Genomic DNA, 27,909 nt, shown 5'->3' with positions numbered 1-27,909 from the left:
ATTGAACCTGGCACCTTCTGCATAGAAGGCAGTGCCCTACAGCCGAGCTACGGCCTTTCACCCATTTAGTTCAGTATAGTCTTGGCTGGCAACAGGTCTTCAAAGTTTCAGGCGGTGGACCATTCCCGTTCCCTGCTTACATCTGGAGATGTCAGGGATTGAACCTCTGCCCACTGGGCTTAGATTAGCCTTTCGGGAGCAGGTGTGAGAGCTCAAGTTAACAGGCAGCATTGAAAACAAGGACAGCAGAAGAGTCAGCTGAGAAAAACAGACAGCTGTTGTATGTGCAGACAAGGATTCAGTTTGTGGACATAGAAAACAGATCAAAGGAAGAGAAGGAAGGGTCCCAGTGGATTAGGAATCTTTGCAGCTGCTGCTGCTGCTGCTGCTTAGTTCTAAGTGCAGAAACTTGTTCCCTCGGTTTCCTAGCCACAATCCATTACGCCGTACCCTGAATAGCGTGCCTTGTTATATTGCCCTTCAGTATGTGGCCTCCAACAACTGGAAGAAACTTAAGATTGTTCCCTCCAGTACAAGGGGCAGGGTGACCTGGACTCAAAGCTGCTGGTCATTTACTGTACCTTGAGCGGAAGTGACAGCAGCTGGATTTGCGTACAGCCTCTGATGATAATCTTAGAGCCCAGGTCGCTTTATATTTCAGCCTTAATGTAACTGAAATGAGGCACTCGGGCGTTCTCAAGGAAGGATTGCAGCCGGTGACTCACATGAAGCTTTTAATTACGGCTTCTTGCATATACAGATCAACCTAATGTTTTAGTAACTGTATCACGTGTGTTGGATTTGTTTTTAAGTGCAACTCCAAACCGAATTGCAATTAAAATGAAGAGCGGGGTCAAAAATGTGTTCAGGGATGTTCTTTTATTCAATACTCTGCAATGCCCAAAGGTCGGAAGACTTGATATGCCTGGTTTTCCCTCCCACAGGTTTTTGTTGATGGTGAGGCAGAATATGTCAAGCTCACAAGCCTGTATGTTTTTGCCAAGAAAGTGAGGTCTTTGCTTCATACCTACCATTACCAGCAGATCTTCTTTCATGAGTTCTCAACAGCTTATAGCAAATACACAGGTGAAGTGTTGCAACCCAAAGCATATGGCTACAACAATCTTGAAGAACTCCTGGGAGCAATTCCACTGGTTTGTAGCAGTTGTGTTTTTTCTTTTTAGTAGTAGTACTTAATTGAATCCTTAGATTCCCCATGTGCAGTTTAATCGGTGCTTTTTAATATAGATGTGCTCTTGCGAAGTCAGGCAGGTGATTTGAAGACTAGGAGTGCCTGGCTTTGTGCTGTGAGCCCTCCTCAATTCAAAAGGGAGGGAAAACTGGGAAATGGGATTTTCCGCAGCTTCAGAATGTTCAAATATTTTACATTTCTAAATGTTGGCCATTTAAACAAGCGCTAAGCAAGCCCCACCCCAACCTCTTGCACTCAATGCTTCCACCTTCCTGCCTTCAGCACAGAGGTCTTAAAAAGATATTTTAAGCATTCAGATGAAAATACTTTGAAACCTCCAGTTGGGAGTGTTCCTGCTGTGCAGAACCATGTAGAAAAGTCTTAAGTTCATTCTTTTGAATGTGCTTAGAACAGAGGCTTTCAACCTTTTTGAGTCCACGGCTCCCTCGATCAACTACAGTCTTTCTGCGGCACCCCTGTGGGGCTCAGGAGCCCAGTTATGTCACCCCTTGCCTGCAGATCTGGCAGCCTCTCACCTTTTTTCGAACACCCTTGTGGAGTGTTCCCTCAGCCTCCTCTCCCCTGTCCTTGGGAGTCCTCCAGGCAACCACTTCTGCCACCCACGCCCCAAAGAGAGGTGCCTCCTAACACTGCCCCACAGAGGCCTGGGAAGCACCCCATGGCCAAAGGCACCATTCACCTGGGAAGCTTGTAGCCAGGGCTGCTGCAACAAACAGTTGTGCAAGCCTTTGGAAGGCAGAAAATGCAAGAGGGCGTCAGAGGAGGGAGGGAAGGAAAGGGGGACAGAGGCCAGTGTTGCCCGTGGCACCCCTATTATTCAAGGTACCCCAGGGTGCCACGGCACACAGGTTGAAAACCACTGGCTTAGAAGAAAGGTGAAGGACCTCTGTCCTGTGGGCCAGATTTGGCCCACCAGGCCTCCCCCATTTGACCGGCGAGGCCATTCTGGGCTCATAAGGGAAGGACTTGGCCAAAAGGGACTTTGCAGGCGCTGCCCTCTATGCAGTGCATTCCTAGCACCCAGGAGCCAGCTGGAAAGCGCTGCGCTCATGGTTTGGGAAGCACAGCACACTGGTTTGGGCAAGCCCTTTGAACTCTCTCCTCCCTCACCCTCATGGGACCAACTTCAACAGGTGCCAGTCACCTGGTGTCAAGTGATAGACAGGTGGGGGTGGGGCACCCTAACCCTACCCTGGCCTTTGAAGCTTGGGATAAAATAATTTTTAGAACCCACCCTATTGCTGTAACTCCTAGTTTGTTTTAAATTGCTGTTAAACCTCCCCTCCCCCCCCCCCAATTGGGACATTATAGTGGAGGGTAGGGAAGAAATCAAATAAATGATATGATCAAAGGACTTGTAATCCTTTCTTAATTGACATTTTGTTAAGCCAGGCGGGTGGGGTGGCAGAGAGAATATTTAACAACTGTTGGAATCCTGCCTAATATTGAATGTAGTTCGCTTCACGAGGGAATACCAGAAAAGAAAGAGAAGAAAAACAGTCAAAATAGAGAGTTTTGCTGAGTTCAGTCATCTTACCTCAAACATTGTCGTTATTGCCTTCTAATTAGGTGGTCTGGATAAAAGGTCATGGTCATAAGAGAATTATTGTCCTTAAGAACGACATGAAAAGTAAGTAATCCCTGGTTAGAGATAACTTTTTAAAAAACAAATACTTGAATTACTGGTGAGCATATTTGCCCAAGGGAAGCATTGCTCACTGTCTTCCCTTCTCATAGCTCGTTTTAGCTTGCCTGGCCTTCCTCTTGCCGATGGTGATGGACAAGCTACAGAGACAGCAGAAGCAAGTGAATCCTTGGAATTAAAACTAGAAGCATCAGATTCTGGTAATTGCTGTATATCAGGGGTCAGCAGACTTTTTTAGGAGGGGGCCAGTTCACCGCCCCTCAGACCTTGTGGCGGGCCGGACTGTGCGTGCACACACACACAGCGGAGGGGGACTTCTCTCCCCCCCCTTTCCTACCTCCTCTGCCGCTCTGTCTGCGGTTGGGAGCCGGTGGTGGTGGTGGTGACACCTCTCCTTTCCTGGCCAGTTTTCCAATGTGCGGGGCCAGCAGACGCACCAAGCTCCAGCCGAAGCCCCATGATGCACCCGTCACGATGTTCACAGCACGACCATCGATGAAGAGGCCGGCGGGCGGGTGATGAGTCTGGGCCACACTGAGGCTTCAGATTGGCTGCCATCAATCAAAGCCCAGCTCCCTCCTCAGGGTGGGGAGACGGAGGGAGGAGGCGTTGCCGCAGTGGAGGGGGGGGGATGTCGCCGAAGAAAAATCGCAAAAGAATGGCGCAACCTGAACAATCACGCCGATCCAAGCGGCGATTCCAGGACCGTCCGCGGGCCGGATCCAGAGGGCAATTGGGCCTCATCCGGCCTGCGGGCCTTAGTTTGCCGACCCATGTGGTACATAGTGAACATGGCTGGTTTAGCTTCATTGATTTCAGTGGGTCTGCTCTGAGTAGGACTTAGTTGAATGCAACACTAAATCTGCTTGGGGGTAAATTGGGCACTGTAGTCACAATCGCTGGTAACAAGTAAAGGCAGTCACTGTGGCTATGATCCAGAAAGCCGTTTGCCTAACTCATGCCTCCTTTTGAGCTTGGGCCACTGGGTCTGCAAGGCTCTGTTGACGTATGGGAGTCAACTACTACTCTGAGAGGAAAGTCAGAACTCATGATGAACTGGCTGGATGCAGAGGAGTACTGGGAGGCACCAGCTGGGAAACCCCCAAGGGGACCCCCAGGGGAAGAAAGCTCAGAGCCAGGGGTCTGGGGGGGGGGACAGACGACAATGAGCGGTCGGGGAGAAGAGGGAACAGACTGGGAGGAGGAGGTGTTGGAAACAGAAGAGGCAACCGGGTTTAGTGAGCAGGAAGAGGCTGGGGCAGAGAGCAGTCCTGATTTGGAGGCCAGAGAGGAAGGGGGCCAGGAGGCAGAGAGAGAGGAGGCCAGCTGCTGAAGAATCTAGGGAGTCTCCCTCCTGCTGCAACCAGTTCTCCTCCCTGCTGGTCTCCCAGAACATGCAGAGAAATGAGCAGAAGAGAGATTGGATGCAAACTGATTACTTGGAAAAAACTCTGAAAAGCAGGGGACTTAAGCAACTGTGGGAAAGGACCTTCAGTCCTTGCAACTGCCTCATTGGGCCAACACCTACTGGGAAGAGTTGTTGGGATCACTAGGCCTGCATGGTTTTCGTTTCTTGGAATAGAGTTGTTAACTTCACTAACATGATTTGTTTTTTATTGCTGACCTCCTGACTCCTGGTAGTAAGTTACAATTTCTCCTCTCTGGTTTTTCCTGCAGTCTCTAATTCGACTGAGCAAGAGCTGCTTTGCCTCACAAACATGTCGCCTGTGGATCTGTTGTGTGAGCCTGTCCCTTCCTGTCTGCCTTCCCCGCAACTGAGACCAGACCCAGTCATCCTTGTACCGGCAGATCTCATTCAGTTCGAAGAACATCCACCAACCCTTTCAGGTAAAAATGAGTGTGCTCTTAAAGGAGGTCTGTCCTTGGACGTTCTGACCAGTAGCTGTTTCCAATAGGAGCCATTCTGCCTTTGGTTCAGGAGCTCCAAAATCGTTGGACTTCCCTTCCAGTGCAATTGTACTGCAATTGGAAGCCTAGTCTATAAATGCAGCAAAATGCTCTGTTTGAATGCATAAACTTCTCATGTATATAATGCCAAAATACCAGCAATGAAGTACTTCTGTGTTGTGAGAAGTTAATTGGTAGAATTCACAGCCCTTTAGCAATGCCCTTGCAGTAGTAGTGAATGCCAATTCACATTGATTGTCTCCACTTTTCAAAAGTTACCTTGTTTAGAGTAGCTCAATACACTAGTCTGCTTCCCACCCTTAGTTCAAAAGGCCTAAGCAAGTTTATCCAGGGATGGAAGTGTTCCATATAACCATGTCCAACTCCAGCTTCCACATGCTGCTAAGATAACACACATCCCTATTGGAACAACTTTTTTCTCCAGTGAGTTTTGGCAGCCTTAGTTTCCCGCCGGATCTCACAGCTTTCCGTACTGGACTTCAGAACACCAGGATCCAATATGTAACAAGGACCACATCCTGTTTGCTTGCATTTCTAGCCAGTGGCAGTCAACGTTCATGTATTCAGCAAAATGTAAATAATGCCTTGCTCAGGCAATGCGTCCTTTCATTGAAGGAGACAACTTGCTGTATTTGTGCACAGATCAGATGCATCTGAAAATAATTTTGCTCTGAAAACTTCACGGTATTGCTTTCCCTTTTAGAGATGATTGTTTTAACGAAAGAGGAGGAGAATGCTGTTAGTCCTTTGAGAGCTAAAGAAGAGGCGAGCCACTTACATGCAGCTTCGAAAGCTGCAGAAAATACACCAGCACCTCCCTGCCCTTCAGTTGAACCGCAGCCGAGCAAAGAAGCCATGGACAGCCCAGTCAAAAGGCAGCATAAAAACAGAGTGAAGTTGGCAGCAAATTTTTCACTTGCACCTGTAACCAAGCTTTAAACTATGTCGTGTTGTGAGAGGCAACGCATTGTCAGACTGCACAGAAAATGAAGCTATTGGCTACCCTTTATATTTTAAATCACAGATGGGACGGGGGGTGGGCGGGTGGTCACTTGTGTTTATCTTTGTCACTGTTGACTACCTTTTGTGAGATTTTTGTTCAGTTTACACTGAGTTCAGCTGGGCAGGTATTTTTATTTGAAACTTCAAGCATTAAATGTTTTACTGTTCCTTTTTACATTCTGTCGAATGTCAGGAAAAAACTAGCAAATGCTAAACTTGGAGTGGGATGGAATTTGAGTTTCTGAAACCTCATCACTGATGTAAAGCCTTCATATAGCATATGAATCTACAGGCAATTTTTAATGTGCGTTTTCCAGACAGGTAATAATCAAATGCATCGTCTGTTTTGGCAAAGCAGCCTATTGAGAACTTTATTTTTAATAAGTCATTAGATTGGAATAAAACCTGCAGTGGCATCTTCAGGGTTAAATTGGTGAGAGCAAAGCCTAGGATTTTTTCTGATGACTTGTAATTGTCTCTTGTCAAAAGATGACTGTAGAGCATGGCTAGGGAACCTGTGGCCTTCCAGATGTTGTAGACTACAGCCCCCCCAGCCAGCATGACCCATGGCCAAGGATGATGGGTGTGGTAGTACGATAACATCTGGAGGGCCCAAGCTACCCATTCCTGCTGTAGAGGATTACATTGATTGATTACAACCCCCCTTTTAAATGCTTTCTGTAATCAGTTCCACTGAGGAATCTCGTAGGAAGGTGAGGATGTTTTTAAGCTTCCCTTTTATTGAGCGCTCCAAGTTGATGCTGTTCTGGCTTAGGAAAAGCAAGTCTTTGTGTTTTGCATTTTGAAGTCAGCTTTGAGGTGCTTCTTGCAGCATCCGCCGATGAGATTACTGGGAGTATTTGATATTTCAAATATTCATTTAAGTGTACATACCTTATAAATCACAGCAAGGGGGTTTAAATGAGCTTTTTTAAAGATGGAAAGTAATGATTCTACTTCCGTTTGCACAAAAGTATGAGCAGCACATGGAAATGCCAAGGTTATGGTGCTTTTCCTCATTTTAAAGATCCAGTAAATGGGAAGCTTAATGTGAGTCAGTATGTTTTTAACTGTGTCTGGTCTTTATTCTGATGTTTACTTTGAGTGCTCAAACCTGCTCTTGTGTGTGGTTTTTTCCCTTCCAGTTCCTATAAGTGGCATTTCTGTTGGTGTCTAGAAAGGCAGGCCTTTGTTGAAGGAGGCAAGTCAGTGGAGTCCTTCTACTTTCTTTTTTATAGAGAGCTCAAATGTCTTCTGACCAAAGCTTTTATACCCCCCGTTGGGTAAACTTGGCACTTACAATGGGTTGTATTTGCCAGGCAAGGATTCTTAATTGCTCGTCAGAAAGAAGGAACCTATAGCAAAGGTTTCCACTGGCTGAACGGATATGTGCGTACAAATAATATTTTTGAAATGTGTGTGAGACTGAAAAAGCAGCCTTAGATTTCACAGCCAGCAACTGAAAAATGCCACTTGATGGCTATAGACGACCTATTTTTAAAATAAGAAGAAATGGATTTTGTTTTTAAAAAGTGTTTTTTAAACAAAGCCGAGTATTAAACAGTACAGTACTAAATAATGATATAGCCATTACGAATGCAGAGAAGGACTGGAAGATTTTCTGAGATCATGGCAAGGCACAGTGTGTTTGTGTGTGTACATCCTTATGTTTCCTCTACAGAGATGGGGTTTATAGGAGTGATGATGATTATTATTATTTTAAAAAAAGAAGAATGGAACCATTTCATGACTTTAAGTGTGAGGACATCTTCCATTTACCTTATGTGTTGCTTGCATAAAACAAAGACCTGACCAATTGGGGCCTGTCATGCAAATGCAAAAACAGTCATCATTTTGAGCCACAGTTGCAAGTCATCTATAATAGACCAAGTTTTGGTGAAAACTCAAGGAGAAATAACAGTACTGTTAATGTACCTGGAATACAGGTGTGGGTTGTGCCACCTGTAGAGAATGAGAAATCTTTCTGGAGTCATGTGTAATTCTGACCTAAATCGCTGTATGAAAGTTATAGACTACCTTTTGGGGAGTTTGTTTTTCATTGTGTGAAACCAGCTAATTTGTGGGGGGCGGGGTTGTTTTTGTTTTTCTACGAAGGCTTGAAGAAATAATGTGACTGGACTGATTGGAAAAAGAATTAAGGGAATGAAATTATTTCATTTACACTTCACTAATTTTGATTTCTTGGTTGTTTTTAAAAATATCACTGAAGCCCTCAACTTATGCACTCTCAAGGAGACAAAGCTCGCCTTTCTCCTCCGTTGTCTACTCCCATTTGGACAGTTTTGTGGCTTGAGTGCTGTTTTGTGTGTTGGGACCAAACAGTTGTCAATAAAATTTCCAAGCAAGCATGCAACCTTGTCAGTTTTGTTTCTTTAAAAAAAATAAGAACAAGGCCTGGAAACGATGCCTTATGAGGAACGGCTAAGGGAGCTGGGCATGTTTAGCCTGGAGAAGAGGAGGTTAAGGGGTGATATGATAGCCATGGTCAAATATATAAAAGGATGTCACATAGAGGAGGGAGAAAGGTTGTTTTCTGCTGCTCCAGAGAAGCGGACACGGAGCAATGGATCCAAACTACAAGAAAGAAGATTCCACCTAAACATTAGGAAGAACTTCCTGACAGTAAGAGCTGTTCGACAGTGGAATTTGCTGCCAAGGAGTGTGGTGGAGTCTCCGTCTTTGGAGGTCTTTAAGCAGAGGCTTGACAACCATATGTCAGGAGTGCTCTGATGGTGTTTCCTGCTTGGCAGGGGGTTGGACTCGATGGCCCTTGTGGTCTATTCCAACTCTGATTCTATGATTCTAAGGCCGGATTAAAGCCCCCTCTGCACAGCAGAAACTCCACATTCTTAAAAAGTAAAAGGCCAGCTGAAAGTCATCATCGCTGGAATGGTCTTCATAACTACAGAGTTAGTCCTATGATAGTCCTATGTGGAGCAAGCCCATTGAACTTGCTGAGCACAACTGACTTAGACCTACTGAGTGGGAGTAGAACTCTGTTGGATAAAACACTTAAGATTAAGCACAGGCAATTTCAGACACTGAATTTTGCTTTGAATGGCCACTTATGTGATGCCAGTTTCATGCCATGCATCCCTGCCATTTCTCACCATTAGTACATGCGGGGAGCGGCTGAGAGTCCCAAATCCTCTGTGGGCTTTTACTGAGTGAACCGATGTAAGAGCACATGCTGCATACAACCACAAGAGTCTGACAGATGACTGGTCGGTAGACTACCAACTGCCTTGTCCTATTTACAATATTTATTCATTATGTAGATGCTAAAAGGAGCTGCCATGCCATGTTTTTATTCTGCCCACGGGAGCAAATGCTGTCTTGTCAACGGAAAGAAGTGTGGAGCGCATCCTATTCTACGCACAGACTATTAAAATTGCTATTCTACATATTACTTGGTATGATTTTCTATTTCACAGCTGGCAGAGGGCGTGGGGGGGTGTCTTCCTCCCCATATACATATCATCTTATATACACACAGATCTATATATAAGGATAAAAAGTGGTACCTGCCTGTTACCTGTGAGCCCTCTCCCTAGTATCTGTCTGTCTCTCTTTTTCCTATATAAGTCTTTCCCTCTCCTGGAGATACAGTTATACTTAGATATATATATATATATATACTCCTTGTCTTAAACCTAGGCATGCTCACTGAGTGATCCGTGCAACAGTGAAGGAGTCACCGACAGGTACATTCAGTACACAACAGTTACTGTAAAAAAACAGTACAGGAAACTCTACTATCAAGATATCTGGATGCTTAAAGTCCTCTTCCGTCCACAGTTTTCCCGTCTGTTGGGTTGAGTGCGTAGGGGGCAGGGGGGGAAGAGTGCCCCGTGACGAGGGAGCTACATGATGGCGCACTGGGTGGTGCCGCAACAATCCTTAATGATAGCGATTCCTGCTTTCGCAATGGTGGGCTTGTTTGGAGGAAGAGGAGGGGGCTCCGCCTTCTTCTCTGCTGGCGTACCTGTGGTCGGAAAAATGGAGAACGTCTTTAATATCCTAGGCTGGGGCTTTAAAATAAAGTATCTGCTGGAGCAGTGTTGTTTTAAAAAAACAAACCCCACTGTGCATGATGGGAAGTTTTGGGTAAATTGTTGCACAGTTAAAGTATAAAGGTAAAGGGACCCCTGACCATTAGGTCCAGTCGTGGCCGACTCGGGTTGTGGCACTCATCTCACTTTATTGGCCGAGGGAGCCAGCGTACAGCTTCTGGGTCATGTGGCCAGCACCGCTTCTGGTGAACCAGAGCAGCGCACGGAAACACTGTTTACCTTCCCGCCAGAGCGGTACCTATTTATCTACTTGCACTTTGACGTGCTTTTGAACTGCTAGGTTGGCAGGAGCAGGGACCAAGCAACAGGAGCAGGGACCGAGCAACGGGAGCTCACCCCGTCGTGGGGATTCGAACCGCTGACCTTCTGATCAGCAAGCCCTAGGCTCTGTGGTTTAACCCACAGCGTCACCCGCGTCCCTAGTATACTGTATAGTCTTCCTTTAAACCAGTGACTTCCCTTCTCTTTCCATGGTTCATTTTGCATACCAAACATCCCTGTATACTTTACATTAACTAAACTATTCAGTAAACCATTGTTACAGCCATCAAAACTTATTAACACTGTTGAATTTATCTTAATGCTACCAGCGTTTTTAAATGAACACCATTTTCACCCATATATTCAAACATTTTCCAGTCTTCTTTAAACGTATATTCTTCTTGTTCTCTTATTCTGTATGCTAAATCTGCAAGTTGCGCATATTCCATCAGCTTAAGTTGCCATTCTTTGGTTGGGACCTTACTCGTTTTCCCATTTGGGGCTAACAAGACGCGGGCCAAAGTAGCATACATAAATAGTCTTTTTTGACTCCTGGGAATTTCCCTCTGAATTATTCCCAGCAAAAAGGACTCTGGTTTTTTTCGAAAGGTACTTTTAAACATCCCCCCCCTAATTCATTATATACTCTCTTACCCTTTTACACATCACTGATTTACGGTTGTTTAAATGAATATTTTGAAATGTAAATTAGAAAATTTAATAAAAATTATATCTATAAAGTATATAAAAGGTAAAGGTAAAGGTACCCCTGCCTGTACGGGCCAGTCTTGCCAGACTCTAGGGTTGTGCGCCCATCTCACTTAAGAGGCCGAGGGCCAGCGCTGTCCGGAGACACTTCCGGGTCACGTTGCCAGCGTGACAAAGCTGCATCTGGCGAGCCAGCGCAGCACACGGAACGCCGTTTACCTTCCCGCTGGTAAGCGGTCCCTATTTATCTACTTGCACTTAAGGGTGCTTTCGAACTGCTAGGTTGGCAGGCGCTGGGACTGAGCAACGGGAGAGCACCCCGCCGCGGGGATTTGAACCGCCGACCTTTCGATCGGCAAGCCCTAGGCGCTGAGGCTTTTACCCACAGTGCCACCCGCGTCCCTATAAAGTATATAGTCCCCCAAATAATCCTGGGGACTGAGCTATGATTCTCAGCACAAACTACAGCTCCCAGGGTTTTGTGGGGGGGGGTGCAACGCCACTTCAAATTGGCTTTAAATATAAGGTGTGGGTGTGATCTCACTGCACAACAGCTGCCTTCTTGGAAGGAACAGAAAAAGTGTGCATGCAGCAGATGGAATGGGTGCCATGGAGTCTTCACGGTTTGCATAAAGCTGCTATCCAATCCTTACATTAGCGTTATGCAAACCATGAAGACTCCGCAGCTCATTGTTAGAGAGAGCTTCACCAAAGTATTTAGAAGAGTTTTGAAAACTCACTAGTTGGAGATCGCACGGCTTTGTCTAAGGGTTTCAACTTGATCCGGAGGAACTCTGCCATCTCCTTGTCTTCCTCCTTCTCTCTGTTTCAAAGCAAAAAATAACAAAATTAGGTGGTGGACTTGGGGTGGGTGGGAACCAGCAGCTTAATTTTAATGTTACTGAGAGATGCAATGAAAAGTGATGATCAGCAGAAGTTACACGACAAACAACAGGAAACTGACTTGTACTAAATCATTGGAAGGTGGTGGACTTTCCTTCATAGCAGGTTTCAAAGCAGTGGTTGGAAGGCCTATTTTTGTCATGGATGGTTTAGCTGAGATTCCTGGATTGAAGCAGATTGGAGTAGATGACCCCTGAAGTCCCAGCAGAGGCCGATTTAGGGAAGCATGGCCAGTTTGGCCGCACTGGGCACCAAGCCGAGAGGGCTCCACAGGGGATGTCGCAAGAAAAGACAAACAATGGGGGCATACCTGTCAACTTTTCCCTTTTCTTGCGAGAAATCCTATTCAGAATAAGGGGAAAGGGGGAAATTTGACAGCTATGAATGGGGGGTGCTGGATTTTGGCATCACACAAGGCCCTGCTGAAATTTGAAAAGTCTGCCACTGCTTCTAACTCTATGGTGTTATGATTCTATGCTTCTATGATTTGTCTGTCTAGTTCAACATTGTCCACACTGGCTGGCAGCCCTTCTCTGGGGGGTTTTCACACAAGAGACACTCCCAGGCCAACTTGGAGATGCTGGGGATTCAACCCGAGGTGTGTACTGTGTTATAGGAATTATAAGGTCTCATAAATATAAATCATAGGTTCATAAATTTAAAAGGCAAACACATACATAAGTATACGGTACAAACTAAGTGTCTGAAATAGTACAGGGAGGTACAAACTACGTGTCTGAAATAGTACAGGGAAGCAATCCAGAAACCATTTTTACTCTCCCAAATTGACCTCAATTTTTTCTCTGCAAGGAGGAAGGAAATGGGAAAAACCTCCCCATTGTCTCTTTGCTCACAAATCCTGTCTTAAGTGTATCTATGTATGAATAGGGTGAGCCTCTGACCTGGATTCAGGAACTGAGTATTAACCATCACAAAAGAATGGTCAGAATGCCCAGGTAAAAGCAATCAGTGACTGTTATCGGGTCTCCTGGCAGACAGGTTTTCTGCTGTAGACTGCCCCTTCATTGATGTATGTATGATGTTTTGGGGGGTGGTCTTGAGCTACAGGGGAGGCAATTTTCAAATGTCTATATAAGAGCTTGCACACCATTGTTCTGGGTTCCTCTCCTCCCTCCCTGCATGGGGTGAGTGGGGAACCCTGTTGCAACAGTTTAATAAAGATCATGCTTACTAGCTGCTTTGCTTCTCAGTATTCTCTGGTTGGCCTCTGTTACTTTCTCCTACCAATAGAGAACCTACTTAAGGACTCTCTATGGGCTCTTGGATACCCCATAAGGGAAAGGGAGCAGTATTTTTCTTATAACAGCTGCATGCAAATACTCTCCCACTGAGCTAGGGCCCTTGCCTAAATAAAAATAGGAAGGAAAAGTGTGGAGTGAGAAACCAGTAAAGCACTAGTATAAAAGCAAATAATAACAAGAATTCAAGGAATTAATATAGGCAGAAACAGATGCCTTCCACTAAGTCTATGGCAAATGCGCAAGTGCTCTGCTCAAGCATAGGGGTTCAATGAACAAAGTATATTGTCTACACTCTCCAGGATTTCAGCTGGCCTGGGACGTACCGTATTTTTCGCCCTATAGGATGCACTTTTTCCCCTCCAAAAATGAAGGGGAAATGCTTGTGCGTCCTATGGGGCGAATGCAGGCTTTCGCTGAAGCCTGGAGACCCTCCATCTCTCCAGGCTTCAGGAAGCTATCCGCAAGCCTTGGGAGCCCGCAGGAGTTCCTGCCGGGCTCCCAAGGCTTGCAGACAACAGCCTGCAGCCTGAAACCCGGGGAGCGCAGTTCCCGCCGGGCTCCCAAGGCTTGCGGATAGCAGCCTGTTCTGGGGGCTGGGGTCGGGGGAAGCTCGGGCTTCCCCTGCCCCAGCCCCTCGCCTGGGGAAAAAAATAATTCTTTATTCCCCCCCCCCCCAAAAAAAACCTAGGTGCGCCCTATGGGCCGGTGTGCCCTATAGGGTGAAAAATACGGTATGTTTATCTGGAGATGCTGTGGGGGATCCTTCTGCATGTGATGGAAGATATGCTCCTCTGCTGAGCTACAGCTTGTGATTGTTGCTTTTTAACTGTTGCTTTTTCTGTAGTTTTCTTGTTGGGAACTGACTGGCTGTTTAAAGTTCAGGTTGTCAGCTGCCATGGAAGCTTACATGTCAAAAGGCAGAGTGTTGGTTAGCCTCGGTCCCGTATACCTGAAGGAGCGTCTCCACCCCCATCGTTCAGCCCGGACACTGAGATCCAGCGCCGAGGGCCTTCTGGCGGTTCCCTCATTGCGAGAAGTAAGGTTACAGGGAACCAGGCAGAGGGCCTTCTCGGTAGTGGCGCCTGCCCTGTGGAACGCCCTCCCAGCAGATGTCAAGGCAATAAACAACTATTTTACTTTTAAAAGTCATCTGAAGGCAGCCCTCTTTAGGGAAGTTTTTAATGTTTGATGCTGTACTGTTTTTAATATTCAGTTAGAAGCCGCCTAGAGTGGCTGGGGAAACCCAGCCAGATGGGTGGGGTATAAATAATAAATTATTATTATTATTATTGTTGTTGTTGTTGTTGTTGTTGTTGTTAAAGTGCATCACAGGCAAAAAACAAAACTGAGTCTCCTCCAAGTCTTGGAAACAAGCCATTCTCCCATGCGATTACCTTAATCTCTCTACTTCGGCGTCATCAACAAGGAAGTCTCTTTTCTGCACCAGTTTGTGGATCTTCTGAATCAATTCATCTTCCCTTTGCTTCTGCAACTTTGTCTTCTCTTTTTCTGCTCAAAAGACAGTGGAGGTAAAAAAAACAATAAGAAGAAGGAGCAGATTGCAAGAATACACTTGTTTGAATTTTCTTCGGATTCTGCCTGATTTTGTGCTATAGGGATGGATACACAGTGCTGTTTTTTCCAGGGGTGCTTAAGGGCACGCAGTACTGGCACCTTTTTTTTCTAGAAGAAAAGCACTGGTTAAAAGAAGTTTCAAATAAACTTGACATTTGAAATGAGTTGTTTATTACCAACTTAATCTCCTGGCCATTGCCGGCTTCATCTCCTGTTCAAAATTCAGGCAATAAATCTACACACAAACCCCCAGGAACAGGATGGGAACACTTTGTAAGCTGCCTTTAAGGAAGTAAATACATTGTGTACCTTTTGCGACTCGGGTAGAAAACAGCCACCAGGAGAGCTATAAATTACTCTCAGACTCAATAGAGTGTCTTTGTGGCAGGGAGAGGTATAAATATTTTGCAACGAGACACAACGATGCTTTGAATGAAGAAGAAAAACGGTCACTATTTTGGACAGAAGAATTGGGCGCAACCCAAAGGGGTGTTGCGCACAGCTTTCGCATGAGCAAGGGCAGTGTTGTACATAATTTCTGTATTGTACACCTCTACTGCTGGAGGCAGTATAATAATATAAGGAGTTCCCTGCTGGATCAATCCAGTGGCCCATCTAATTCTGCATCTTGCTTTCACAATGGCCAACCAGATGTGGTGGGAAGCTTACGGGCAGCCCCTGAGTGCAAGAGCACTCTTCTCTCCTGCAGTTTGTGTAGGAATGCTCAGGGATGCAGGAGAGGATATATACTGTTTGATTATATCCTTTCCAACTTGTGTTAACAAGTTCTACAATTTAGCAGAATAACATTCCCCTTTTTCAACTTGCACAGCGGATGTGTTTGTTCAGGCTCGCTAAAGCCTCTAAAATAAGTTACCTGGTACTTTCCCCTTTAGTCCCTCATAAAAGAAATAGACACAACACAGTCTTCTATAAAAGTATAAAAAGAGTTTACTCACTTGCTCATTCTGTTCACAGATGGATCCCATAAGGCAGACTTAAGTTACAAAAGTAATATACCTGGAAACTATCCCATAAGGAGACAGTCCCTTCATCCTCTCTAGAGCATCTTAGGCTAAGCAGATTTTGCTTCTTCGACGAATGTAGTCAGAGAAAGAGAGAGAGAGATGGCAGCCAGTCCTATGCTTTTGTTACCTGTACAGGTGAGGCCACGCCCACCTCTGGTCACATGTAGAGGAAGTCTGTCCCAGCCTAGGAGGAAACAGGAAGTTCCAACTGGCTGGTCCAGACACCCCCTATTTATGTCCACTCTAGGGACGTTGTACTTCACTGCTCTGTATTTCACATCCCACAGTTTGCAGCAGTGTTCAGAAGCATCACTCCAGTGGAGGGTAGGACATAGCCATGCCACTGAGCAGCCGCCGACAGCCGTTTCCTCTTTGACTTTGGCTAATCCACTTTCGAAGCCGTCCGAGTTGGCGGCCCATCACTGCCTCTTGTGGGATCAAATTCCATAGTTTTTAACCATGCCGCTGCGTGAACCCTTTCATCTGCCTGCAGTAAAATGTGGTGAAAAGGGGCTGTGAAAAAGAGTTAGAAAGAAACTGGGATGGAACATGGAGCAGCGGCTGCAGCCTCAGAAGCTAACTGCATATTTCCTGCTTTCCTGGGTAGTAGAGACAGGGGCGAAACAAGGCTTTATTGCACCCAGATCAAAAAATCCAGTTTGGTGCCCTTCACACGCATTTGCATACCCCCACACACAGGCTGGGAGCCTCAATGGTACCCCTCTGGGGCAAAAAAACCTGGCTAGCCCCCCTGTAGCTACTGTAACAGGCCTTACCCCCCACACCTGTTGGACGCTTCAGTTGCTCCAAATTGAGACTGGCAGGCTTCTTGGGTTGGCCACTGTGGGAAGAGGATGCTGGCCTAGATGAATATATGGGCTGATCCTGCACACCTCTGGCCTCTCCTACCACTGGCATGTGGCCCCTGGATGATTGCAAAGAAGGGAATGCGGTCCTAGAGTTGCAAAGGGTTCCCTATACCTGGCATAGGCAATTAAATACAGGGGTTACCTTTTTGGTTTAGCCGTATCTATCTTATGTCTGTGTGCTTGTGTGAGTTCTTATATGTTAATAAAACAGGGTCAAACAAACAGTTTTAAATGTAGGAATGGTTTACAAAGAAACAGTCCGTACTTGCACAATTAATTCCCCTTCCCTTAGTCCCAATCGTGTTATATCAGGGGCACAGAGGGCACAGAAGGAAGAGAATGATGGTTTTCTCTTTCTTTCTTAGTCTACGTCAACATTTCTCTCTCCCCTCTCTAGGGCTTGTAGCCCTGGTTACTATCACACTTCAAGAACCCAAGCTTGCTTAGCAAGGAGAAGCCTGAGCTGCTGTTTTTCCTGAGCAGCTGGTTTTTTCCAGGCTCCAAGATGACACAGCCGAACTAATAGTCTCCCAAAACATATCCTTGAGCTCAGTTCCCACTGTTCAGCAAAACAGATGACTTCTGGATCTCTCAGGAGACTTTGGTTCTCTGTTAAACGGATACATACAAAGTGGGCAAGCATTTGTGCCATCTAGGATCTGTCACAGGCTGCATTCACACGGCAGTTTAGTCCATCTCTCTGTCTGTTAATTTCCATATCATATATGAGCTTTCACATGACCTAAAGGCCACTTCCAGGAATCGTGTGCAAGTTTAGCACCTATCTCTGTGCTATTTGCTTCCGGGGGGGGGGGGGGGGATGTTTGCAACACCATAGAAATGAGAGCAAAGGTTTTGGGATAAATCAGCCTCATATAACCGGCATGCTAAAGTCTACTTAATGTATGAAGGGGTTAAGACCATAGAGCAAGCTGTTCTGCCAGGCTTAGCTAGGTCACACCCCCTCACCTTGGAAGGAAGGGTAACCAAACTCTTTGTTCCCTCTCCCCCACCATGTGAAATACCAGAAAGGATGTCTAAGCTGAATGCTCCAAGCTTAGACCGCATGACTTTAGAAAACAATCTTTGTGTTTCTGTACAAATAACTCATAAACATTTACCATTGTGAAACCAGAGTTATGCTGCTTGTCTTTTCTCGCTGATGTATGGAAGAGCACATGAAGCTGATCTTTGAAGAGTTTGCAAATAAACCATTTTTGACTACCAAACATGTGATCTCTTTATAGGCTAAGGGAAGTGGGGCACTCTGGAAGAAACTTGGAAGGGGATATTGTAAAGGTGTAACAGACTATATTTCCATAATTTACTTTGCTGCGTGTTTTGTGATTTTAAATATCTGCTGGGGTTTTCTCACCAAAGAGTACTTGCCCTAAACCTGGATCCCAGGCATCTGGGGAATTCCCCATTATTTCATTTTTAACCACACCTATAGCATTTTCTGTTTTAAAACAATTACAATTTAAAAAATAAAATAACAAAGGTTGTGCTTTATTCTGCTATATTTCCCAAAGTGGCTTTTAGGTTGTTTGAAAACTCAAATGTAATGTGCAAATTAGGGAAGCATCCCAAAAACAGAATAAACGGCCATGTGAATGCAGCCACCGTTTACCTCTCTATTTTAGAGTGGAAGGATATTACTGGTTTTTTGCTGTGTACAGTGGTACCTTAGGTTAAGTACTTAATTTGTTCTGGAGGTCCGTACTTAACCTGAAACTGTTCTTAACCTGAAGCACCACTTTAGCTAACGGGGCCTCCTGCTGCTGCCGCGCCACCGGAGCACGATTTCTGTTCTCATCCTGAAGCAAAGTTCTTAACCCGAGGTAATATTTCTGGGTTAGCGGAGTCTGGAACCTGAAGTGTATGTAACCTGAAGCATATGTAACCCGAGGTACCACTGTATGTGTATCTGTTACACTAGCACAGCAAAACTATAAATGCACACAGCTTCTGACTGTGCGTATCTGGTTTTATATATGTGAACGATAACCACACCACCACTGCTGTATTAATCAGGCCCACAAAGCATTTAAAAAAAATGTTGCTTTGATGCTCAGTCTCTGTTACTGATGCATCACCCCGCTCTCTAGGCCCAGCTTTACAGCACAATGCTGCCTTGATTAATTAGAACAGGTGACAACTGCTATTCCTACAGCCTTATCTTCATATCCTTCCGCGTTTCACAGATGGAAACAGAGCCAAGCTTGTAATAAATAATCGCCATCCTTAACATTTGTATAGCACTCTGAGTCTTCAGAGCACTTTGCTTGCATTGCAATGCTTTCAAAAACCATGTAAGGGCGGGCTGCAGTATTATTCCCCATTTTGCAGGTGGGAGGACTAAGTCTGAGAGACGGAGAGCTTGTTTAAGGCCTCCTAGTGAGTTTGTGGCAGAAGCAAGGTCTGAACTGGGGAACTCCTGGTTCATAGCTCAGATTGCAAGTTGGTTGATGGCAGTTGCACCAGAGCAAGATAAAATTTGGGGGCCTTTGTTCATTTGGATGTTACTGTTTGTTTGTTTGTTTGTTTGTTTGTTTGTTTGTTTGTTTGTTTGTTTGAAATGCAAGCAAATGATATTTGCTGGAAGTGCAACAGCAGGGATCATTCAGTGTGCAATTTATGGGTTAATTCTGTTAAAGTTAACTAGCCAGGGGAGTGGGTGGATGGAGGCGTTGCTTAGCAACCAAGCAGAGTGAGGTGGTGCATGCTCTGATTGGCTGTGTAGTTCTGAGGTAATTTTCCTCTGTATGTTTTGTTGAATGTCACCCTGCTATGTACAAAGCCTGAACTAAGAAAAATGGAACCTTTGTTCTTTTCTCCTCAAATTATACACTGCTTGGTTCAGCTTTCTCAGTAAAGTGGTATCAAGGCTTTTCTCTTTGGACTCCATCTGTGTTATTTAAGTGACTTTGCTAACAATATTCACAATGAAAATACCTGGGATTGCCACTAAATTCTGCAGCTCTTTCTTCAAGTTCATGATGTCCTTACATAACTGGATATCATCCATCCTAGAGAAACAGAAAGAAAATCAGGGTGGGGGAGCATAATATGTGTTACTTACATCTTCCTGTGGAATCAGTTTGATTAATGAATATTGTTTTTATAATATTTATTTATTTATTTATTTAATGTTTATTTATTTCCCTTTTGAGGCTGTTTTTACTACAGGATTTTCATACTTAACAAGGGTACCTACGACCCTTTTTTTCAATTCATAAAGTCCTTTCTACAGGTCAGTTACATTCAGCATTTATATTTATTAAAAATACGTAAGAAGTTCAAAAACATGTAAGAAATAGGAAAACAGGAAGGGAAAAATGCAATCGAATAAATAGAAACATTAATATGGAAGAAGAAGAAGAAGAAGAAGAAGAAGAAGAAGAAGAAGAAGAAGAAGAAGAAGAAGAGAAAGAAAGAAAGAAAGAAAGAAAGAAAGAAAGAAAGAAAGAAAGAAAGAAAGAAAGAAAGAAAGAACAATTTTTGGTCACTACATTCACAATCAAGAAGAAGAAGAAGAATTGTTCGGCTTATAAGTTAATAACATGTTCCATTCACAGGTCACAAACGCCAGTTCTGATATATATGGTTAAGCGCTTAAGGTCTTGGGTTTTTTTGCTGTTTTTAAATTCACTTAGAGGCATTTCAGAGCAAAAGGCAATGAATAAATATAATAAATAATCTATTGAGTTTCTGCCTTCTTTCCCTCTCATACAACTTGTAAGCTTAGTCATGCCTGTGTATTCATACATTTTGGCATCATATTCTGTTGTTGCTGAGATCAGAATCCTTTTCCAATAACATATCCTGCAATCATATGAGATATTAATTCTCTTTGCTGCAGAGGATTTTTTTCCATGTGCTTGTCAATAAAAAGTAATGCAGTTTCTCGGTTGATTTGTATTTCTGTTCTAAGATGGTGCTTGCTGTCTGTTGGTCGTTGTTTTTTACTAGTACTTATATGAAAAATATTTTTTTAGCAGTGTAATCCAGAGGTCACAGTTCCCATAGATGCTAGGGTAGCTGCCATGACCTCCTAGGATGCCCACAAAAGGTCTCCATAATGATATCCTCCTGAGAATTGGTTTGCTCTTCCTACCTCTTTGGGTAGACTCAGCCACTCATGCCTCCATGGCAGCCATTTTGTGTTTTGGCACACCACCTCATGGCAGCCATTGCATGACTGGCACAAGGCGATGGAAGCTAGTCCATTCAGATGAATGGGGTGCTGCCTCGTCAACCTCATTCTGCCCTCAGCCACACACCACCTGCCTGGCTTCCTGCTTACAAAACCAGTCCTGGCTATCAGCTTCCAACTTTTTAGTCTCAATGCTGCCCTTATGGAACTCAGCAGGGAGGAGGATGGGGACAAACCTAGAATTGGTTGGTTGGCTCTGGCGCCACCTACTGTCAGGCTCCTTGTTGTCCCTCCAACCAGTCCCAATGGGCATCAGCTGCCACTACTATGTGCTCTACACATAGACCTCTCTATCCACCATAAAAGATGAAATCTGTGCTGTCCTACGGCTCCCACAATGCCTTCCCAGGGAGCAAAGGATTGCAGCCCAGCTTAGAATTCTTAGGTTTCCTCTCTGGGGTTCTTGATCGGTTCCTTCTGATCACAGAAACTGCTTTACACAGACACAGACAGACGGTCATAGACACACACACACACACACACACACACACACACACACGGGCTTCATTGCATTAAACGGCAGCACCTTTTCCTTTAATTAACCATCTTAAAATGTTGCTTCTCTCTTGGGGGTGGGGAGGAACCAATATTAAACACATGCTCAGCGATGAGCAAACTGCCTATTATGTTCTGTGCAACAGCACTTTGAGAAATGGGATTCATATCATGAGAACGATTGTCTTTGAGGGAAATTACTGCGTTAATTAGAAGGCAGCAGTTTTCCTGGAGGAGAAGGAACACTGGGAATGGGGAAGATCCTTGAGCCAGCACCGCCAGGCATCTCTCTAGTGAAGTCACCGGAATATGAGAAGACCGGCAAAGTATGTGATCTAGAACCACACTTCTGGCGGCACAACCTGAAGGTGCTGGTATCTGCAGGAGTTTTCACATCAGTGCAGACTCAACTCATCAAGTGTTGGTGCTGACCTTTAAAACCCTAAACGGCCTTGGCCCAGTATACCTGAAGGAGCATCTCCACCTCCATCATTCAGCCCGAACACTGAGGTGCAGCACCAAGGGCCTTCTGGTGATTCCCTCCCTGCGAGAAGTGAGGTTACAGGAACTAGGCAGAGGGCCATCTCAGTAGTTGCGCCCGCCCTTTGGAACACCCTCCCATCAGATGTCAAGGAAATAAACAACTATCTGACTTTTAGAAGATATCTGAAGGCAGCTCTGTTTAGGGAAGTTTTTTATGTTTCATGTTTTATCGTGTTTTTAATATACTTCTGGGAGCCACCCAGAGTGGCTGGGACAACCCAGTCAGATGGACAGCATATTATTATTACTATAATTATAATTATCAAGGAATGCACCATCTGTAGCCTGCAGAGATGGGTACAGACCCCTTTGCCTGAGGTGTGTACATGGGTCACTCGACTTCAGGGAACAGGGCTGGCCCTGATGGCCCCCCCCCCTCTCTCTTTCTCTTTCTCTCCCCCCCTCCCTCTCCCTCTCTCTCACACACACCTCTCTACACAGATCTGCTGTCTATATAAGATTTCCCAGAGCAACATTTCCAGGGCCCTGTTAATATTTATGAAAGTATTTCAGACCAAGCAGGGGGTCATCTTGGTTCTCTGCAGAGGGGAGGCAAGAGGGCAACTGGAAGAAGAAACCGCTCTCTAATTGGAAGCAGCCAGAGGAGGACACGGACTAATTGCCTTCTCTGGCCAGCAGACAAAATGGTTGGGCCGCCTGCTAGGCGCTTGATTACCAGTGCAAAGTCGTGTCTCTCTACATGCTCTGCAACATGAGATATAATTGCTCCCGAGATTATGAAGCAGCACACTTGGTAGCTATTATTAACTGACTTAAGAAATGAAATGCCTCTCTGGGGAATGGATACTGGATATCGTGAGGAACAGGGGATCTGCTGGTGCCAAGGCGTGAGATCTCAAGTCTCCAAATAGGGATTATTAATTTATTATTATTATTATTATTATTATTATTATTATTATTATTATTATTATTATTATTATTATTATCAGGGCCGCTCCAGGTCCCAGCTCACAAGAGACCAACGCCAAGTCCACTTTATTTACAAAAGTCTTTATTGAAGTACATTGCTTGCTCCACAGCCGAGGCGCGCGGCCCCACGTCTGTTACGCTTAGACCGCCAAAGTCCCCTCTGAATCAGTCCCGCCTCTACACCAGTTTAAGAGGCTTGTGCTGGTCCACCTCTTCCTGTCCTTCCTTTTCCGCAGGGTCTTTCTGCCCCCCTGGGTTCCTTCCCTCCTGCTTTCCCCTGACGCTGAGTCCCCAGACGCCTGCTCTCCCCTCCTTCGTGCTTTGGGACCAGGCTCCTCCTCCGGGCTCTCCTCATTTCCGCGCGCCTCCACATTTGAACTTGGTGCGCGTTCGCTACCCCTGACCTTCCTCTTGACAGTTACACTGCTCTCTGTGCTACTCTCCGCCCCCTCCGGCAGGACGGCTTGTCCCGATCTCCTTCCCCTCTCTGCTTCCTGCTCTGCTCCGTCTGTCCCACTGGGAACTCCACCCTCTTCACTCCGTTCCGGCGGGGAAGCCGGCCCCGATCTCCAACTCCCACTCGGGGTTCCCCTACTGCTCCCCTGCTCCTGACTGGTCCCCCCTGTGGCTCCCCTTGGCCTGACCAGAGGCGCTCCCTTTTGGGAATCCTCCGAGTCACTTGAAAGACTCATGGAAAACCTCAAGTCATTGTCATCCTCCTCCTTCTCACTCCGGGATCCTTCCCCCTCGCTCTCAGTCTCCTCCCTCATCTGTGCCTCTCTCCCTGAACCCCTGACAATTATTATTATTATTATTATTATTATTATTATTATTATTATTATTAGCTACCCATTGGACTGGGTTTCCCCAGCCACTCTGGGCAGCTCCCAACATTAAAAACTCAATAAAACATCAAACATTAATACTCCAGATGTAGAGCATCACATGCTAAGCACAGGGGTTGCCAATGTGGAGCCCTCCAGAGATTGTTGGACTACAACTCCCATCAGCCCCAGCCAGCATGACCAATGGAATTTGCCATCTAGCAATATCTGGAGGGACATGGGTGCTGCTGTGGTCTAAACCACAGAGCCTTGGGCTTGCCAATCAGAAGGTCGGCGGTTCGAATCCCCACAATGAGGTGAGCTCCCATTGCTCTGTCCCAGCTCCTGCCAACCTAGCAGTTCAAAAGCATGCAAAAAAAAGTGCAAGTAGATTAATAGCTACCGCTCTGGCGGGAAGGGAAATGGCATTTCCGTGCGCTGCTCTGGTGCCGGTGTTCCGTTGCGCCAGAAGCGGCTTAGTGATGCTTGCCACATGACCTGAAAAAACTGTCCGCGGAGCGGACAAACGCCGGCTCCCTCGGCCTGTAAAGCGAGATGAGCGCCACAACCCCAGAGTCGTTCGTGACTGGACTTAACTGTCAGGGGTCCTTTACCTTTACCTTTTAATATCTGGAGGGCACAAATACTACCCTTGGCTTGGAGTACAGCCCCATTGGAATGAATGGAATTGAAGACAGTAACATGTCCCATTGACTTAAATGGGTCTATTCTTAGGCCACATTCTCGCTGTATGTTTAAAGAACAAGCATACTACTTTTAAACAGTCATGACTTCGCCCAAAGTTATATGGAAGCTGTCGTTTAAGAGTTTTCAGAGTTATTAGGAGACTCCTGTTCCCCTCACAGAGTTACAACTGCCAGTGGGAGGCATCATTTTCCAGTTTGCCTCAAGCGGCAAAATGTTCCTGGGAGGACGAATTATGGGGGAAGAAGGCAAGCCCCAGTGAAACAGGAGAGGTTTGCCAAAGCTCTCCCAGCGGCGGCCTTCGCATCTTCGCACCTGATCAGTGATAAATAGCGCCGAGCGAAGCTTCCATTGTGAACACTGGGGAAATGAAAAGGGCAAACTGGAAACGAAAAACAAACAGGCCGAGGGAGGAAAAGTCAATGAACAAAGCATGATAGACAGATGGCTCCCTCCGTAGCTTTTTCTACAGGGGAGAAAAAACATTTTGATTGCAAATGCTCTGCACTGTTCGAGATGGAAAACGTCAGGGGGGAAATTCAGTGCTCACAAGGCACAGATTTGACTCTGACTCACTGGGTCTAAATGGAATTTGACAAGACAGGTGTTTACTTGACTGTGCAGTACCAGGGCTGGGTGGCTCCTAATCCTGCTCTTGCTCCTGAAGGTGCAATTGCTCCTAACTACTATTTTGATCGTGACATACTTAATGGCTGTGCTGACAAGGCCCTTCACTTCCAGAAGCTTTTAATCCCTTGCTGTAAATTTGCTACAGGCTTGAAACTTGGCTTCCCTGATTGACGTTGTAATAGCAGGCGATTGCTCAGGGCAAGAAATGATAAGGGCAGGCCTGGTGTCGGTCGGCTTGGGCAATGGCTGAGGGGCCCATGTGCTAGAAGCTCCACTCACCACCCTTCGCCCCTGGGTGCCTATTTTAGTGGTGGGTTGGCAGCCGAGCCACTACTGAATGGGAGTGAAGCTTGGCTGCCATCTGTGGGGGCTGGCTGCCATCTTTATTTACCCAGAATTCCAATGCCTCAGCCTTTAGATCTTTAACAGGGGTGCCCAAAGTGTGGGAGGTCCACGGCGTACCTGTGTTGAACACTTACACTTAATTGTAATACAATAAAATACAATATAAGGAATAAAAGTTTAAAATCATGCATCATTGCTACAACAGAAGAATTACTGAGCGGATTTTAAAATTCCGTATATTAGTTGTCTAATAAAAAATAGCTATACAAAAGTATGTGTGCCCATCTCTAACACTTTCCAGTTTTTCAACTCTTCTCTTTTGCAGGACTTCAGTTCTTCAGATCTCGGGTTGAATCTACATTGATCTTCTAAACATGATTAAATTGAACATTCTATAAGGTCCAATGGCAATTTCCCTTCGTCAGTGGCTCAGTGCTCTGCAGCGCCCTCTGGTGTCACATTTTAATAATGCATTTTTAATGCTATAAACGACGAGTGTAGATCCACTCTCTGACTCCACAACTTCCTTCCACTAACTACCCTATCTTCTGGTTGGACTTATATTCAGTATTTCCACTCCTCCTTGCCTTTTACCAATCGGAAAGAGGACAGAGTCCTGGTTACGTTTCTAAGTCCTGTGAATTTTCAGATTCCTAGGATGAACTTTTGACCTTCCCGTGCAAAACTTTCCCCCGTGTACTTTTAACCTTCTTGTGAATTTTGGACCCGCTTGCCATTGACTCTGGCTCCATCCACTGTTTAGACTCCCTGCCTTCCACCTCACCAGTCCCAATGGGTACCACCCATCAATGAGAAAAAACTATTTACTTACATAAACCTGAGCTCTGATTCTCTCCTGACTAAGACTTCCCGAAGTCTCTGGATCTTTGCCATCTCCAGTTCTATCTCCTCGGGCATCATGGTAGTTTCAGCCATCGAAATGATGTCAAGCTGATCTGTACAGGATTTAAGACAGACAGGAAATAAATGAGGGTTTGTTCATGCTGGCTTAAGAGTCTTTTAAATAAAAGAAGACAGAACAAATCACATGGAGATCTTCCATCTTTGGGAAGAGTCACATACCTTAGATAGCGAGGCTTGAATGTCTTCAGGGGTTCTGATATGATATAAGCCTTCCCATTTACCTATAAATAAGCTGAATATTCTGAATAACTGTACAGCTATAGGGTACGGCTATAGAGTATAGCTATGTCAAGCAGGAGCTGCAGTGCTCTTGTTTAGGGTTGTAGCCAGCCAGCCACGCCCTCTCGCAGGAGACTCCATTCCATTACCATTCTTCATCTTGGTTTTCATTCCCCCTAAAAGAAATGGCATTCAAAGCCCACTGAGCATGTTCAGTACTCTTTCGGTTGTTGTTGTTGTTGTTTTGTAGCTTCTCCCTCCCTCGTTTTCCCCAATTTTGGGCAGTTTGGCAAATCTTGGTTTTCTGCTGATCCTGCTGAACCTGCTGAGCTCCACAGGGAGCTACAGTCAGATCCTGCAGCTTCTGACATACGCAGGGCCAGAGATAGCCGCTGTGGTTCCTTCATCATTTTACACAGCACGGAGGAGGGGAAACCTCAGATCAGCTGCTAAACTACTTCCACCTCAGTGATCAGGAAACAATAACCTCACTTCAACTTTCATAGTTTGGCTAAGTAGTTCCCATTTCAAATACAAACTCACTTTTCTGGTTTTCTTTCTTTTTAAATGAAATTATTCAGTAGCTTGCTTAAAAGCATATTTTTGCACCGGTATTCCAGAGGAAGGTTGTGGAGCAATAAGGTATTTGTGCACACGGATTGCATTAAGACGGAGACCTCGGAGTTCAGCAATAATTTATGTGATGGCACAGCAACCCGTAGAAGGATCACAGGTTAAAAGCAGATGAGAGGAGAACCAGATGGTACAAGCTTTAAAACGACATCATTAGTGGAAATGGAAATCGTTGCAATGGGCGGGAACATTCACTGGGGCTGCACAATAATATCACCTTGGATATATAAAAAAAATACATAGGTATACATGAGAATGGGAGAGAGGGAAGTCACCGATTTCACAACAGCAAAGGTCAAAAGGGACCACCTCAGGTTCTACCTTTTGCTGGGTCAAGTTATTTTGCTACCCTAAAAGTTTCTGTTGCAGCCCATTCCATCTCCCTGCATGTCACTGTGGGAAGCAGAGTCCAGCTGGAGCAGACCAAAGGTCCATAGAGTCAAGCGAGCTCTCACACAACCTTTCTGTACACTATCTAGACAAGTAAGCAGCAGAGTTCTAGGGTACATTTGGGCCAGGCAGAAACACTCCAGTGGAGTGGGAAGCAGGACCAGTGAAGGGGGTGGCTAGGGAAGAGGCATGACATGGGAAGAGGGCCAGATAGAGAGACCTAGTTGGCCCCAGGTCTGATGTTCCCTATCTGTCAGGATGCTGTCAGCAGCTTCCGGCTGGTTGCCCAGGAATTATAAAGACAAGGAAAAGTTTCTTAGCATCCTTCTTTATTTCAGGCTTTGCACAGAGAGGCTATAGAACCCAGCCTCTTGGATAAGGCCGTGGTCCCAAGAGAATTTCCACCACCAACCATCTCTCCCACTTCCTCATTCCTCTTCTACAGGTGCTGCTACGTGCCCTCTGTCTTTAAGGTCTTTGCTCTCCTACTTTTAAGGCTCGCCGGGTTCTGGGAGATGGAGGGTCTGAAATGCTTTCTAATGACGTGTCAGCCGGGTGTTGTTCTG

At 45.5% G+C, this 27,909-nt stretch overlaps 2 protein-coding genes across 11 annotated transcripts in view; one reads left to right on the top strand and one right to left on the bottom strand.

Annotated features, from left to right (window-relative positions):
- MARF1 (meiosis regulator and mRNA stability factor 1) overlaps window positions 1-8,163 on the top strand; it is a 37,703-nt gene extending 29,540 nt beyond the window's left edge. For all 10 annotated transcript variants that reach the window (XM_077918506.1, XM_077918505.1, XM_077918504.1 and 7 more), the window contains 5 exons: window positions 945-1,154; window positions 2,783-2,843; window positions 2,951-3,058; window positions 4,536-4,706; window positions 5,491-8,163. In XM_077918506.1, the coding sequence (XP_077774632.1) occupies window positions 945-1,154; window positions 2,783-2,843; window positions 2,951-3,058; window positions 4,536-4,706; window positions 5,491-5,726 (786 nt within the window). In that variant the 3' untranslated portion in view covers window positions 5,727-8,163. The remainder of the gene's footprint in view (window positions 1-944; window positions 1,155-2,782; window positions 2,844-2,950; window positions 3,059-4,535; window positions 4,707-5,490) is intronic.
- Window positions 8,164-9,051: 888 nt separating this feature from the next.
- BMERB1 (bMERB domain containing 1) overlaps window positions 9,052-27,909 on the bottom strand; it is a 40,386-nt gene continuing 21,528 nt past the window's right edge. Inside the window, exons 2-6 of the mRNA XM_077918509.1 lie at window positions 26,010-26,133; window positions 19,445-19,518; window positions 14,412-14,526; window positions 11,593-11,675; window positions 9,052-9,795 (exon numbers count right to left, since the gene is read on the bottom strand). Coding sequence (XP_077774635.1) covers window positions 9,674-9,795; window positions 11,593-11,675; window positions 14,412-14,526; window positions 19,445-19,518; window positions 26,010-26,133 — 518 coding nt within the window. The 3' untranslated portion in view covers window positions 9,052-9,673. The remainder of the gene's footprint in view (window positions 9,796-11,592; window positions 11,676-14,411; window positions 14,527-19,444; window positions 19,519-26,009; window positions 26,134-27,909) is intronic.

The sequence above is a fragment of the Podarcis muralis genome, chromosome 14 (genome assembly GCF_964188315.1).
Source record: "Podarcis muralis chromosome 14, rPodMur119.hap1.1, whole genome shotgun sequence".
Taxonomy (NCBI): domain Eukaryota; kingdom Metazoa; phylum Chordata; class Lepidosauria; order Squamata; family Lacertidae; genus Podarcis; species Podarcis muralis.
This window is presented reverse-complemented; position numbering and strand designations above follow the sequence as displayed.